This window comes from Copadichromis virginalis, linkage group LG3 (genome assembly GCF_057382275.1).
Source record: "Copadichromis virginalis isolate Kocher_CV1m ecotype Utaka linkage group LG3, C_Virginalis_male_GT1.1, whole genome shotgun sequence".
NCBI classification, from domain to species: Eukaryota; Metazoa; Chordata; class Actinopteri; order Cichliformes; family Cichlidae; genus Copadichromis; species Copadichromis virginalis.
Window position 1 is genome coordinate 45,432,839 of NC_140620.1, and position 16,973 is coordinate 45,449,811.

Sequence of the window (16,973 nt, forward strand, 5' to 3'; positions counted from 1 at the left end):
TAAGTTATCCTCAATTCAGCTAAACTTCATTTTCAACACAATGAATATCACATAATATGTGATATACGCTCCAAACGTGTACTCTCAATGAGACGGTCTTCCAGCTAAAGTTGTAGTACGTCATGTCACAGTTATCTTAGAGAGCGAAGTCTTTGGAAATCTGTCCACCTGAACCTCGGGGAATAGTTAAATGTCAAGAACGATGAGTGCCACACAGAAACAAGTTTAATACACAGCCTCTGACAGAGTAGAAAACAAACACACACCTATTGAGATCATTCAAAAACAAAAACAATCTAAATTTTTTCATAGACTGCATATAAAACATGGATAAACCTGCATTTTCTTTAATGACCAGCAGAGGGCGACTCATCTTGTTGCGAAAGAAGCTCGACTGTATGAGAAAATGATCCTACTTCTCTCTTCATGAACACAATAAACCACTTTCTGTCATGTTTTGGGCTCAATCAGTATTTTCAGGGCTACTTTAACAAACGTCACCATTGGTGCCATCAAGGACAAACTGGGTAATGCGTGTAGTTAGCAAGTTTTTCATGTGTGTTTGTGCAGTGTTGCTCAGTTTGTTAGATCTAACAAAGATGTGACCATCAAAAAGCTACACTCAAGGCTTCACACACCTGTTAGCGGCTTTGCAGTGATTATGTCCATCTTTTATATTCAGTCTATGGGATTTTTAGAGGGAAAAACATCATTGTGCTTACTCCACTTTCTACCATTACAGCTAATGTCTGACTCCAGCTGCACAGACAGTTTTAGAATGAAGCCATTTAAAGCTGAAGGCACCTGTGTTTCATCCATCCCCACCTCTCCTCTTCTTCCTTATCATAAAAACAGTCACTGCCTGCCAGCACTTAACCTGGAGTAGAAAAATAAAAGTCGTGTCCTCTGAATCTAATAAGGAGATGGAGGCTCTCCTCTCCGTGTGGGATATTCCTGATTTCAGAGAGCCGCCGCGACTTCCACTGGTGGAAGAGTCCTGACCTCCTTCAACGCACTGCTTCTGTGCTGACCTGACTGCAGTCTCTCTTACCAGCTCCATCTCAGTGTCCCACTCTGTCATTTGTACCATCGGAGAGACCCATCCCGCTCTCTGCAGCTCCAGAGCAGATGTTCTAACTGTCACCGCTCAACCGCCGCTGCTCCCAGGTCAGCTCCAGAGGCAGATGTTGCTCATGGCCTGGCAGGTGGAGCTGCTCTCTGCGGGAGAGAGGTAGATCTTGCCACTGGGACAAACGCACACCTCGTACACGGTCTGCTCCTGCGAGGCCTGCCTGGGCGACACTGTGTAGGTGCCGAGCGGGAGGCCTCCAAACTGAATGGCGTTGGCATCTAAAAGTATCTGGAAGGACACAACGTTGGAGACAAGCTGGAAGTCATTCAAATAACACTGTCAGGGGTGTCCTGGAGTGATATAGTACCAACTGGAACTGATAAATGACTGTGGCACAATCAGTAAATACAGTAGCAGGTGGAGTGAGATACAGCAGTCCTGATCTGATGAGTTAGATCAGCAGTGAAGGTGGATTTGGCCTGGAACATTAAATTGGTCTCTCTCTCTTTTTGTTTTTTTGGCCACACTAGTGGCTCAAGGGAGCCGAGTGTCAGTTGGTGGGTCGCTGCTTTGGTTCAGACTGAAATGGCTCAACAACTATTAAACAGACTGCCAAGATTTCCCAATTAGTGACTGACAATTCTCTAAACAACCATTATTAGAACTCTGGAGATCTGTTTCCATCCACCACCAGGCTCAAATGTTAAAAAGAAAAACAGAAAAGTAAAACGACTTCATTTCCACCATATCCACAGGCTCAAAGCAACTGGACAAACTCATAAATATAAGGATTGCATTGTGACTTTGAAAGCAATGACATCACTAAATGCGCTGCCAGGCCTTTACTGCAGCTGCCTTCTGTCTCAGCGTTCGTGGCTCAGTTTTTGTCTCAGATAAGTGAACAGCTGGCTCGGTTGGGTTAAAAAAATCAAGCAAGTGACTCATCGATTTAAGAGCATTAAATATCCTTTGCCTTCTGAAGCTCTTGGGTTGTTTTGGGATGTTTGAGGTCACTGTTCATTTGCACCGTAAAAAACCGTCCTTTTCATTTTACAGCACTTGGCTGAATCTGAGCAGGAAGTAGAGCCACGGCCCAGAATTTAGCCTGCTTCTTTTATCAGCATTCACAACAAGAGACTACAAAAACCCAGCCAAGGCTGATCATTTCCTCCGCACCATGCACGAGTTCCTGGATCCAGAAGGATATCTGAATTTAGACTAGTTTGTAAAATGACAAATTTGAAATAAATAAGTTGAGCCAAGCCCGGGCTCTGGCCAAGTTTTCATGCAAATCATCTTCAACTTTTTGAGTCATCCGGCTAACAAACAGACTAAATAAACAAACCACATAACCTCCTTGCTGAAGCTAATTAATACTGCAGACCTAGCTCCACAGGTAGCCGTACATGCAATCACAATGCATCCTCCATATTTGACAAGTAATGATGTTTGCTTTGGATAATTAGTCCTTGCTTTCCCTCTCTTTCCATCATCCAGGTAACAAGGGCAGAGGGTACTGATACGCCAGAGTACTGCAATAGTTTGAGAGATAATACTGTATTGATACAGACCCATCAAATATTGATATTTTATTATATGATCTGCAAAGACAATACTAACTTTTTAGCCCTAGAATAATAAAAGAAATTACTTTAACAGTTCAACAGATGGTGATCTTGTGTTTTTTTTCCCCAAGTGACATCGGCATACGGGAGGAAGTTTTTAAAACAGATGGCAGCATTGTAGAAAAAAAGAACTTGGACTTATGTTTGGATTTACAAAAAAGGAAGGGACAAAGGAGGTGGATATAATACACGGGAGTGTCATAAAATACTCTGGGAGAACTATGAACATTAGCTTGGCTGATGCAAATTTTCGGTTATTCTCTATGTGTGACCTGCTCATAGTGATCTTTGCTAAATCTAATTTTCTACATTATAAAATTCTTCAAACTAAAATGAATTATTCGATTTTGCAGCACGTGCTCTCACACTGAAACCGAAAAACTGCTCTGACACTGGAGACAGCTACAAATAATTAATTAAAAGGGAGCTGCTGCACATCCACCTTTACCTGACATATTTGCCTCAAACAAAAGCAAAAGATTTACATGACAAAACAAATGTCAGGTTCTTACATCACTTTTACTGTGTTTTTAAAAAGTCACCAGATGAGCCCTTTTCTCTTTTTTTGACTCGTCTCCATAATTTCCCCTCATCACAGTCTTGATCCTTTGCTCATACCGAGGCTCCTAGCTCGCGGTTGGCTCTGAGCTCTGAATAGCTTTAGCTTTGTTCGTGTTGCCTTTGTGAGTTTCATGAAAACGTTCATGTTTGTGAAGGTGAAATAGTATCTGGTTGGGTTTATTATTAGGGACGTTTTCGTGGTGGTCCACCATACAGTTTACTTTGGCAAACTTTCTGTCCTCACTGCTGGCTGCTGTCTCTACAAAACAACCAACACTGGGACCACTGACAAAACTACCTCCCAATTCAGAGCTAAGAAAATATTTATAGGTGCCTTTTAAGAAACTCAAGGACACCTGGCTGTGCAACTACGTGGAGGACAAAAAGAAGCATTTTCCCCTCCCCAATCTCAAGGCACTGGAACCCAGGTGTGTGACACCTTTGATGGATACAGCTGTACCCAGGCTCTACAGAGAGGTTAGGCATAAATGTGAGTACAGCAAAGGGTTGCATTAACTTGAGACATCTGGACATTACATGCTGTGGATTCATATGTGGCTCATTATCTCACAGATGACTGGCTACCGCTGCTTAAAATACCTTTAATAGTACAGCAGCCCACACATTTGAATTCAGTCGCACACAATGTAACACAATGTAGCACAAACAGCTCAGTCTGTCAGGTGCATGCAACATTTTGATGGGTGTTAATGACCGTGTTGGTCAGTCTGTCTGCTTCACAGTTCTATTTTGCTGCAATAAAATGACAGAAATGCGAGAACTTTACAAAGTAAAAGAAAGAGATGCTGACCAAGTTTGGAAAAAAAGGGAATAAATCGCAATATATGTTAATGTGATACTCAGCATATAGCAAAACGTTTAAAATCGCAATAATATCACATCAGGAGTATCATGACAGCGGTGTTCTTGACTTGAATAAATACTGCATTTGCATTTTTCATGAATATAAATTGAACACTTGGAATCAACTCCAGACTTGTGAGTTCCTTAATTTACGATTAAAGAAACAATGACAGATCTTTAAGTCTGTGAAAATGGAAAGACTATAAAAAAAGTCTCTTATTTCCTCCTGTGTTAAAGCTAAAACTACTCAGTCACATTTGATTGCTTCATATCACATGCCTTGTGGTAGAATATTTAAAACAAATATATAGATATACATATATAGAAACGAATGCTCCTCACCTCTCCTTCAGTGGACTCTAGCCGTAGATCCTTGCGACCGCTGACCTTCAGCGACCCTTCAGCGGCACTCACTTCCACCCCTCTGGGAGCCTCCATGGTCAGGGTTCGTGTGGGAGACTCGAGCCTGACAAAAAAAAGAAAGAAAAAAAAAAAAAAAAAGAAGCAGCTCAGTGATGCAGCGGATGAGCTCATTTATTTATTCTGCTTATACTTTCAGCATGTTTGCATTATTAAAACGTTGCCTCTCAGTTGGATTTAATAGCTAAGGATACAAAATTCATTCAAGGTTACACTGATTGTTATTCAGTTGATATTTTATACATCTCTCCGTGTTTAGGCCAGATTAATGACGTGAATCGTCTTTGTTTTCATAACAAATCCAAGGATTTCAAATTTGAGTCAAAATGTCTCAAATTTAACAAGAAAGAAGGAAAGAAAGCGCACTGATATTTCTGTCTGAGCAAGTGCAGCTTGGGGTTTGCCGTACCAACTGCTTCCCTACCGGAGGAATATTAAAGCTGCTGTTCATGTTTAAATAGCTGCTTTCATTATTCCAAAGCAGTATGGCTGTCCTAAACAGCCCATAATTGTATCAGCTGATGTTGACCTTCAGCCACGCTGAGGCTAATGCAATTTGCATTTTCCTCCTGTGGACTATTTGTTTACACAGGGAAAGATAAGTGTGAGAGCCAATCAATGTGGAATTTGTTTTCATAACTCATAACCGTTTCAAATTGATTCCGCCCCCCCACGCGCACATCTCTCTCAAATCTGTTTTCAATGAATTTTAAATGGAAGACTTTAAGGAGCTGCCTTTAAATCGCTTAAATCTCCATACGCTCTGAAAGTGACACATATTTTGGATTATGCACTAGTGGAAATAAGGGTGCGAAGAAAGACGAGCAAACGAATTTCATCTGCATTTGAAAAGCCTGTCAGTAGATACAGTCTGAAGGGGATCTGTGAAAACGTGCCTTTGACCCGGGATTGTTTGTGCTCTAGACGTGAAGGAATAAAGAAGATAGAGTGGCTTTTCTTTTAATACCCATCTATTGTTTTCTCCGTGAAAGCTGTTCAGTGAGCAGATACGCCACGCTTCAGCATACAGTGTTATGACATGTTTGTTTGCGTATTACGTTTTCCAATTCAATTTTAATCTCAAACCCTTCATGTTGTTGGTTTTGTGAATGCAAATAACGGCTTATTACAGAAAAAAGGCAAGAATGTAATTTTAAGTACTAATTTCAAATTTTTTATTTATTGTGTAAAAACAAACAAACCCAAAACGAAAAAAAAAACAACCTCATTCATCTCCAGTGGCAGCACTCAAAATCCCATCTCTCCTCTTAAACCCCCCAATAATTATTTGTTAAGAGTCTGCTGATTCTCTATGGACAGGGCAGTCATTAAAAGATCCATTTAAAACACCGTCCACTGAGCCGTGTCGTAAGAAATCTGTGATATGTAATGCATGAGCCTGTGATATTTTCACTCCATTCAAAGCAGTTCTGTCATCACCCACTGTGCGCACACACACACACGCACACACACACACAGCAGAGCAGGCGCTTCTGCCAAAAGACAAAGTGCTCAATTTCCATGAGTGCTTGTTTCAGGCACAGTCCAGAAGAAAAAAAAGCATTAAATGAATTAAGTTAAAAATGTTTCTTCGGTTTTATAACCGTCTCAGACTCCTTCCATTATCATGTATGGCCTTTGTGAGGCTAACGCAGCAGCGTGAAGTCACACTTCACTCTGCCTGAGACTGACTGGTGTAATAAATAAATAAATAAACCCAGCAATCACTAACGACATATCAACTGGAATTCATCAATGGCTGCTCAAGACGTGCATTACATGTGTAACATTAGATTCATTTAAATCCAATATTCCTGATAACTGTATTAAATATAGTGAATGGAAAAGAGCCGTGTGTGAGTTTAATAAGTTCCACATGTTAAAAGGTTGACACTAACATTTAGGCCAGCATCAGCACTTTCTGGCATTGATAAAATGTTTAATTTCCTTTTTTTTTTTGCTTTGCTGATGATAGAAAGGACCATTGTTTTTTTGTGCGTGGGGGGGTTTGTTTTGTCTTCTAGTTTTGTTATTTTGTTTAATGTTGTGCTTTTTTGTGAAGTGTTTTATTGTGTTTGTGCTTTTAAATGCCAGGTTCTAATTTACCACAGTAGTTATCTGTTTTTCTTAGTAAGCTGTGAATCATTAGAAGCTGTCGCTCAGGGGGTGCAGATGAAAATGGCCTTTAAGCTAAATCTAGCACACTATACACTCGCTGGCCAATTTGTTAGGTAGACCTGTTCAGCTGCTTGTTAATGCAAATAATTAACCAGCAAGTCACATGGCAGCAAGCCAAAGCATTCAGGCATGTAGACATGATCTAGAGTACCTGCTGAAGTTCAAACTGAGCACTAGAATGGGGAAGAAAGGTGATTGTTGCCCTGGCTTCATGTTTAGGGTCGTTGTCCTGCTGCAAGGTGAACCTCCGCCCCAGTCTCAAGTCTTTCGCAGACTCCAAGAGGTTTTCTTCCAAGATTGCCCTGTATTTGGCTCCATCCATCCTCCCATCAACTTTGACCAGCTTTCCTGTCCCTGCAGAAAAGAAGCTCCCCCAGAGCACGATGCTGCCACCATTATATTTGACAGTGGGGATGGTGTGTTCAGAGTGATGTGCAGTTTTCCGCCACACATAGCGTTTTGCATTTTGGCCAAAAAGTTCAATTTTGGTCTCATCTGACCAGAGCACTTTCTTCCACATGTTTGCTGTGTCCCCCACATGGCTTGAGGCAAACTGCAAACGGGACTTCTTATGGTTTTCTGTTAACAATGGCTTTCTTCTTGCCACTCTTCCACAAAGGCCAACTTTGTGCAGTGCACGACTAATAGTTGTCCTATGGACAGATTCCCCCACCTGAGCTATAGATCTCTGCGGCTCGTCCAGAGTCACCATGGGCCTCTTGGCTGCATTTCTGATCAGCGCTCTCCTTGTTCGGCCTGTGAGTTTAGGTGGACGGCCTTGTCTTGGTAGGTTTACAGTTGTGCCATACTCCTTCCATTTCTGAATGATCGCTTGAGCAGTGCTCTGTGGGATGTTCAAGGCTTGGGAAATCTTTTTGTAGCCCAAGCCTGCTTTAAATTTCTCAATAACTTTATCCCTGACCTGTCTGGTGTCTAAATCCAATCGAGAATCTGTCGCAAGATCTGAAAACTGCTGTTCACAAACGCTGTCCATCTAATCTGACTGAGCTGGAGCTGTTTTGCGAAGAAGAATGGGAAAGGATTTCAGTCTGTAGATGTGCAAAGCTGGTAGAGACAGACCCTAAAAGATTGGCAGCTGTAACTGCAGCAAAAGGTGGTTCTACAAAGTATTGACTCAGGGGGCTGAATAATTACACACACCCCACTTTGCAGTTATTTAATTGTAAAAAATGTTTGGAATCATGTATGATTGTTGTTCCACTTCTCACGTGTGCACCACTTTGTATCGGTCTTTCACGTGGAATTCCAATAAACTTGATTCATGTTTGTGGCTGTAATGTGACAAAATATAGAAAAGTTCAAGGGGGCTGAATACTTTTGCAGGCCACTGTATAGTGCTTTTCTACGCTTTCTGAGCACTCAAAGCGCTTTACACCGTTCACACAAGCACTTTTCTTCTAAGCTCTTTCTATATAACACCTATACTCATTCATACTCTAATCGATGCATCGAAGAGCAACTTGGTGTTAGTATCTTGCCCAAGGATATTTGGCATGCAGACAAATTGAACCATCAACCTTCCGATTAGCAGGTGATCTGCGCTACCTCCTGAGCTAGAGCCACTCCAGTGGAGTTAGTGCCCCTTGAATCAGTGATTCAGGCTGGTGGTGTAATGGTGTTGGGGATAATTCCTTGGCAAACTCTGAGCTCCTCAGTACCAACTGACCAAAGTCTAAACACCACAGACTACCTGAGTATTGTTGCTGATCATGTCCATCCCCCTTTATGACTGCAGTGTACCATCTTCTGATGCCTGCTTCCAGTAGGATAGCGCACCGTGTCACAAAACTCAAATCATCTCAAACTGGTTTCTTGAACACAAAAATGAGTTCACTATGCTTAGATTGTAAAAAAAAGAGCACCTTTTGGGATGTCCAAATCTTCTTCAACTGCGTGATGCTATTGTGTCAATATGGACCAAAATCTTTGGGGAATGATCCAGAACTTTCTTGAATCTGTGCCACAAAGAACTGAGGCAGTTCTGAAGTCTACAATGGGGCTCTAACCCAGTACTAGACGCAAGGTCAGTGAGTGTGTACAGTCTGCATTTAACATTTTTGGATTGACTTGATTGAGTTGTTTGTGTTCTGCTTCTCAAATTTAACAAATCAGCAGTTAAATTTCTCTACCGTGTCACAGATTTCAACCACATTTTAAAAGACTTGGGTAAAAATACAGAAAAACACAGCTTTTCATCAAACATTTTTTAAATTAGTTCAACATTTTTTTTTTTACAAAGTTGGTAAACTGTCTTCTGCCTTTGCAGAAGAATGGGAAAATGTGATAAAACATTAAATGAGTTTTTCTTAAAATGTCACAATTCCCCAAAACGTTACGATCATTAGGCTGACTGATGAGGGCGTCAGTTAAAAGAGGTTGACGCATCCACCATATTTCAGGGCTTTGAAACGTAAAGCCGTCACAAGTGATAACTTATCTGGTATTTGCAGTCGTAAAGGCTGTTTATGACAGGCTCTCCCGCTCTCTGGGAAACCTGACCAACCTTTTGTGGTGTATTCAAGCTGACCTTTACGTCCACATAAAGGTCACTGTATCACAGAGCTTTGGAGGAAAATAGCTGTAGGATGTGCTGATGACCAAAAAGGTGATACCAAAGAGAAAGAGATTTGTTTAAATAGTGCATATCTAGCATGTTTGCTTGGGGGGTGAAAGACTAATTTATTTTTATATGTTACTATCACTTACAGGGATCCACTGGGCTTTATATACTACCATCTTTATCAGTTTCCCTTTTAGCACAAGTTCAATAACTGGTTGTGGTGAATGTGTGGCAGTACCCAAAAACTATCTCAAACATTACACAGCAAAAGAAAAACTTTCCAAAACTACTACAGCATACCACTAAACAGTAATGTGATGGGTGCAGAATGAAAAAAAGGTAATATGCTACTGTTTTCCCCACCATAAATATGAAAGCTATATTCAGGCTTGTGGCCACAAAAACATAGGATGGAGTATGAAAAATATAAAACATGGACAGAATTTAAACTATGCCACAATGGAAGGACACATATTCATCAACATGGAAAGCTTCATATTAGCAGCTGATCAGAAACATTTAAAAGGGCCTCTTTAGATACACTATTAGAAATCTCATCTTTAAGGTAAAAGCCATGCATGCACAGACATTACTTGAACTCCCAGTGAACTCTTTCAGATGCAATCTAAAATGGCACAACAAAAGAGGCAGGACATGAATGGTTTTTGCAGTACAAAACTAAAATCAACCTAATTGTTCCTCAGGTCACAATCTCCTGTCAGGCGAGTAAAATATAGAACCCACCCAAACTTAAACCAAACATGAGTCATGAAGAGACACCATCTCTGCCAATCACCAGTGGTCGACGCCACCACCAACCCCAGAAATGTGATATTATGGACACGTCATCCACCGACTGCTCATGAGCATACATTTCCTGTCTTATCAACCCGCCCTTTAGTAATCTCCCATAGGAGAGACAAAGAGGATGGAACATCCATCCTCATCCGCTTTGAAATGGCTCAAACTGTTCAAATACACAGAAAATATGACACAGGTCAGATGCTGTAGTATCAGAAATCTTTCAGACCAATTGAAATATGTAAACTGCAGACAGCTTCAACTCAACGCAATTACAAGGCGTTTACAACAAGGTGCAAACCAGCTCGTTGCACTAAACGATGAGAAGGGCATTTACATTTCACCAGAAAACATCTAAAAGAGCCTGCACATGCCTGAAGAAAATCTTTTGAGAGACAAAGCCAAGGTTTACTTGTACCAGAATGATAGACAGAGAAAAGTATAGAGAAGGAGAGAAACTGCTCGTGATCCAGAGTTAATGTATGGGCATGTAAGGCTGCCAGTGAAACCAGGCCACGAGTGTTTATTGATGATGTGACTGCTGACAGAAGGATGAACTGTGAAGTGTACACGGCTCTACTCTCTGCTCAGATTCAGCCAAAATAATCTGCACATCACCCAAAGCGTAATGCGAAAGCAACCCAAGAACTTCTCAAAGAAAACAAATGGGATGTTCTTCAACGGCCAAAAGTAGAGACGCACAAACATGCACGAAGTGAAGGTGTTCTCATTAAAAGCCTGGCAAAGCATCTCAGCAATCCTTACATTTAAAATGATGTCCAATTACATTTGAGCCACAGCTAATGGAGTACTTTTGTTATAAATGAAATAAAAGCTGAGAGTCTGCACTTCAGTTACATATTGTCTGTTTGACTTTAAATACAATGTGGTGGTGTACAGAGGCCAATTGTGTAGCTGTCCAAATACTTAAGGACCTAACCGTATGCTGAGATTTGATGGCGTCTGGACCTTTAGGAAGGGGGTACGATAATAGATATCCCAAAAGCTCCACACACTTGTCCATGTCTTTACTTATGAAGACACATGGAGAAGCAAGTACGACAGTGAATCAGTATCCCTAACAAGGTTTACACCAATTATTTCCAATATATCTGTAAGTAATGTTATCAGCAGTCCAAACATTCTTCATCTGGTCTACAAGACCATTGCAATAACCAAGAAACAATATTTCACTGCTGCAGTCAAAATAAGAGGAAAAGAACATGTGCACACTTCTGTAATAACTCTGTGCTCCCTAACTGGTAGCAGTAGTAGAGTCCGACCAGAGCTAAGTGGGAACAAGAAGAGTTTTTATCTCTTTAATGAACATGTCAGTCATGTGTGGACACGGCTAGAGCACGGACTGTCCTCAGAGCTGCTTAGATAAACTGTAGACAGACGTGCAGCTGGCCGCATTGCAGAGGAGAGCTCTAGTACACACCAGTGTGTGAATGTGTGTGTGAATGGGTGGATGACTGGATATGTAAAGCGCTTTGGGGTCCTTAGGGACTAGTAAAGCGCTATATAAATACAGGCCATTTACCAGGCCATTTATAGTAGCAGAAAGTTACAGAGAAAACGAAATGAAAAACTATTTTTCTGCTCTCTGATTCTGGGCCTGATTCATCATGTGATGTCTGCACTGTAAGAACCCAGAGAGCCTTCAAATCCTGTCTGTCCTGCCTTTGCTGCTTAATGTCAGACTTGTCTCACTGCAGATTCCTGTGTGGGTTCAAGCAGCAGTTTATAGCCAGCAAAAAAAAAACCCCAAAAAACTGAGTATGTTCGTTCTTGATACAATTGAGACCTGGAGACTTTGTGTCACATTGATTAGAAGTGAATCTACCATCTGTTGTCAAGAGATGTCAAAAGAATAGATGAAGTCTCCCTAAGTGTATGCAAACTAGATGACAGAAGTATCGCAGCTACACCAGGATAATATCACAGCAGTATCACACAGCTTTGCCTGTCCTGATGGATTTGGGACGTTCGCATTAGGAATCAGAGCACCATCCTTCAGAATGAGATGTGAAATTATGTCATTATGTAATTGACAGAAACATTTTAATATTTAAGCCTATAATTGTGGGCTACAAGCAAGCTGCTCCTTATCATCAAGCTAAGAGGGCAGTTAGGTAGAGAGTCGGAGCCAAGTTTACAGCAATTATCTCTCTCGTTTTGTCTCAAACTCAGTCTCGGGGGCGCATTTTACGAGTGGAACTGAACTAAAGAAATTACTGTGGGGCGAGGGAGCTGATCGGAGTCTGAAAACAGCTATGTCTAAAGGTAATGAAGCTGTGAGCTGAGAGCAAGAGATGACAAACTGGCGCCTCTCCAGCAGGACCAGATCCGCTTCATAACTGCAATCCCCTCGTTTTACAGACCTAACATCAAGAGTTCTCTTCTTTGTCAGCACAAGTGCAATTATCCACAAGTCGCAGCACGCAAGCATACCTTTTAGTTAGCAGGTGACGAAGCAGAGGACCAAACACTCTACTCAGTTGTAAACCTTGCACATTGCTGTCACAGCATTCATTACACAGGAGACTAAAGCATAAACAGTAGCGTGATTAAGTAATTAGTTAGATTCTTACTTATGCAGAGAGCAGTGTTGTCAAAGTATTCAGAAATTAAGAATTTAATTTTGTCTTTTGATATTTGTGGCTGAAATTACTTCAGAATGACTTTTTCTGTTTTCATCAAACATGAGGACCGGTTGCTAGAACCATCCCACCAAATGGACCAATTCAGCCCCCTAGAGTGCGGTGGAAAGTGTGGAAATTGCAGTGAAGTCATTAATATCTGACATGAGGTGATGTCAGTGTTACTGTGAAGAAAATAGTCGGTCTCAGAAAATCAGTTTCAACAAGTTGTTTGAATCATAAAAAGTGAAATACTTCTGTTGTTCAACGTTACCTGTCAAGGTTTTTTGCTTTTGCAGATTCGGTGAAATATGCAGTGCACATGTGGTAATCAATATTGCTAAATATTACTACAATTATTATTAGTGAGAATCTCAGATGTTCATCACAACTTTATAAATTGTTTGTTCACTGTTTTTACAATATACCTGTAGTTCTAGAAAGTCAGGTTATTATGCAGCTTTGTTTATACATTACCCATAAACAAGAGTGAGTTTAACACCCCTGGTCTTTGTTTTTCATCTTTAATATAATGCTCATTTCTGCTTATCAAGGTCTCTTACCCCTTCCTGAAAGACAAAACTCATTTGGGAGGGAGTAAGAGACAGCCTTTGCATACAGGAAGTCCTGAGGGACTCGGTCAAATGCCAAATCTTAAGTCCACAAAACACACGTAGACTCATTGGGCAAACTTCCGTGCATATTAGGTAACCTCGAGACGATTAAAAAGCTCGTCCAGTGTTCCACGACCAGAATCAAAACCACATTGCCCCTCTTTAATCGTAACTTTGATTTAAAAAAAAAAAAAAAAAAGGACTCTCTTCCCCAGCAGCTTGGCATATAAGATGGGACCAACACCCTAGTCTCCCATTCCATTGGCTCTGTCCCCAACTTCCACATGTATTTTTGTTGTGCCTGAAATGAACAAATAAATGAATGAAATGAATGAATGAATGCTGCACAAGTGTGTTAACCAAAACAGCCTTACAAATCCCAGCTTTTTAACACGACAATGATGAGCAAGTCAACCCACCACCCCCAAATTCTGCTCCTGCTACATAAGGGATATCAGTGGGACTTAAAATATCCTCAGCTGCAGTCAGGCGGTACTGCATCCTGACTGTGCACAGTATAGAGTCAGGATTACACAGTGTGATATTCCTGCTTCCTGTTTCCAAGAATTGCCTTAAGGATGACCGAAAGTCTTGCTTACCGAACTCCTCCAACATCCAAATTTTGACTTCAGCTGTGGTTGCAACCCACTTGGCCTGTTGGCCTGACTTGTCGGCTGCCTGTGAAATCAAACTCAATAGGACTACTTCTTCAACTTGACAGCTGCCCTCTGGTGTCCAATATCTGGTTTGAGGTTACCACCAGACCAGGCACCAACCACTGAGTGGACCAGACCAGGCACCAGACCACCAGTCTCCCTCAGAATGCTGTCAAAGCTCTGCTGGAGGTGGGAACTGAAGATCTTGTAGATCAGGGCCTCTGATAAGTGAGCACCCTCTCACCACCTGGTTTTGATTAGTTGAAAGCTTTGCTCCACTCTTTACCTTAGTGTCCAACACATAAGGTCTGATGATATGATTATAAAATCAATCATCAAGTTCTGACTTAGGATGTCCTGTTGCCAAGTGCACTAATGGCGAAAAAGTGATTACCATGAAAGCAAAACAAATACAAAAACACTATTATTTTGTAAGGCTGTACCTTCCAACGGTCACACAGTTGTTTACCATGTGAGCATTGAAATTCCCCAGCAGGACAGAGTCCCAAGCACGTAAGGCTTTCAGATTGTCCCCACAAATTCACTTGAAGCTGTGTCACAAAAGTCTATCAGGTGATATTCTCACATAGACTAAGAACTCTCACAAGGCAACCAGCCAATAAAACAAATTAAGAAAAAGCAGATGACTCAGCAGATGAAGAAAAGTAAGCACAATCTTTCCAGTATGTGAAACTATGTCTAATTTTATTCCTGCTCTTGATTGTAGTTTGGAAAGATGTAGTTCTCCTGCTAGGTCTGCATCTACATCAACAAATATACATATTATAGATTTACAAATTCAGATTTCCAGTTCTCTCATTCCAGTTTAAACTTGTACATCTCAGTTGTCTCACGCTTAAATAGGCTGCCAACGCAAAAGATGCTGGAAGCCACTCTGGCTAAGTCATTTGCACTTGTCCACCAGTAAAAGTCACACATAATAAGTAATTAAATCACAAAAGGCAATGATCATAACAAACAAAGACAGACTTGAGTGCCAGCGTACACGGGTAAACTCCAGGAGAAGAACAGGTGCTTCAAAGAGGAAGAAGTTCTCATGTGGCTTTCTTTGATTTGACTCTGCTCTGTTCATCTCCCAGATTACTCCTGGCTTTCAGGGAAATAAAACACATCACAAAGAGAGTGATGTTTCTTTAAACGGGGAAAGAAAGGTGATGTGGACGCAAGCCAAGCTGTGTCCTTATCATCCGGAGGGGCTTACTGCACAGGTGACACACGATTTGCAAGGAGGGCTTAACTTGTCATGATTTCAGCGAGGTGGCGGGAGGGAAGAGCCTCATTAGCATTTACGGAAAGGCCCAGAGCTGCATACATAAACAATGCTGAACAAGGCAAATGCCACTTTTAAAAGAAATACTGGAGATGTGGGAAAAAATGTTTTCTTTGGATAAATAATCAGATTGTTGAATGAGCTATATTGGGCATTAAAGTAAAAATCTAAGTATATATTTTACTTTAGTGACAGTGTTTTCTGAAGATGATGTCACCTTACTGACTACTTTATTAGATCTACATGTGTAATCATTCGAGGCTGTTCCAGCTCACATTTTACTGTTTGGCTATATCATGAAAAGTCTCTGCTTTGCGATTGTGGGGATGGAGTTTTGCTGGCACGGTGTGAGAGTTGGGTTATTTTAGGAAACAGTCACGCTTTCACAGACTCAAAACATGGCTGCTTTAACTGCTCATTGCTGGAAAAAAAACACATCTAATGGACAAAGGAAAGTAGTTTCTAAATCACTAATTCAAGGTTAAGATTACATTTTAATTTTTTTGTGGACAAAATATTAAACGTTCCACTTCATCCAGTTTCTACTGTAAAGCCTAGTTTAGTATTTAAAAAATGTAACCACTGACATACTGAATTTAAAATATGCAAGAGACTTTTACTCTTTAATCTGAATCTTGGTCATTTACACTCATGTGGACAAGAAAGTTTTCACAGGAATCTCTGAAAAACCAAGAACACCCCACGAATCACAAGTTTGGCAGCAATAAGTTTAAGTAATCGTTTTCAGCATCTATACATCAACTTCTCACATTCTTGTGGATGACTTTTACGCATCTCTTCTTTACAATGTTGCTTCAGTTCATTGATGTTTACGGGCTTTCATTTATGCACAGCTCTCTTAAGGTAATACCCAACATTATTTCAGTTTCAGTTGAAGTCTGGACTTTGGCTGAAATTGGGTCATGGACAATGATCCAAAGCACAGCGACAAATCTGCTAAAAAAGAAAAGCATCAGGATGTTGCAGTGGTCCAGTCAAAGTTTATCTGTTGGACAGATGTCCTCACATTGGACTTCAGAACACTTTGGTACTCAGAGGGGTTCATGGTCGACTCAGCCAGTGCAAGATATCCAGCACCTGTGGCTGCAAAACAAACCCAAGTCTTCATCCCATCCACCACCGTGCTTTACAGCTGGTATGAAGTGTTACGTTTTCTCCAAATTTGGTGCTGCACGTTATAACCAAACATCACTTTGGTCTCATCTCTCTGAAGAAGTCTTGTGTTCAGATGCCACTTTAAAACATAGCCCATACTGATATATTCTTTCTCTTCACAAGCCATGCTTGTTATTGTTTTTCTAATTTTACTGTCATGATCTTTAACATTTAACATGCTAACTGAGGCCTGTACAGTCTCAGTAAAGCTCTTGGGTTTTCGGTAGTTTCTCTGAGCATAGTTTGAACTTGGTGTGAATTTGCTGGCACTTCCACTCCTGAAAAGATTGTGGCATTGTGTTAACGCACAGTTAAATGCTCCAGACCAGCAAAATGCCAAAACCTTTGCTTTCATTGAGGTGCTCACACTTGCTGATGATCAATTAAGCAAGTATATTTGATTAGAATTACCTTGCTGTGACTTCTTAACTACCATGGAAGCATTAAGGGTCTGCTTAAGTTTTTCACAAGAGAAGAGTCCTGCATTTTTTT

At 40.9% G+C, this 16,973-nt stretch overlaps 1 protein-coding gene across 3 annotated transcripts in view; it reads right to left on the reverse strand.

Moving 5' to 3' along the window:
* Positions 1-210: 210 nt before the first annotated feature.
* Positions 211-16,973, reverse strand: part of LOC146714992 (zeta-sarcoglycan-like) — a 58,904-nt gene continuing 42,141 nt past the window's right edge. For all 3 annotated transcript variants that reach the window (XM_085451343.1, XM_085451345.1, XM_085451344.1), the window contains 2 exons: positions 4,465-4,588; positions 211-1,360 (listed from right to left, as the gene is read on the reverse strand). In XM_085451343.1, coding sequence (XP_085307469.1) covers positions 1,169-1,360; positions 4,465-4,588 — 316 coding nt within the window. In that variant the 3' untranslated portion in view covers positions 211-1,168. The remainder of the gene's footprint in view (positions 1,361-4,464; positions 4,589-16,973) is intronic.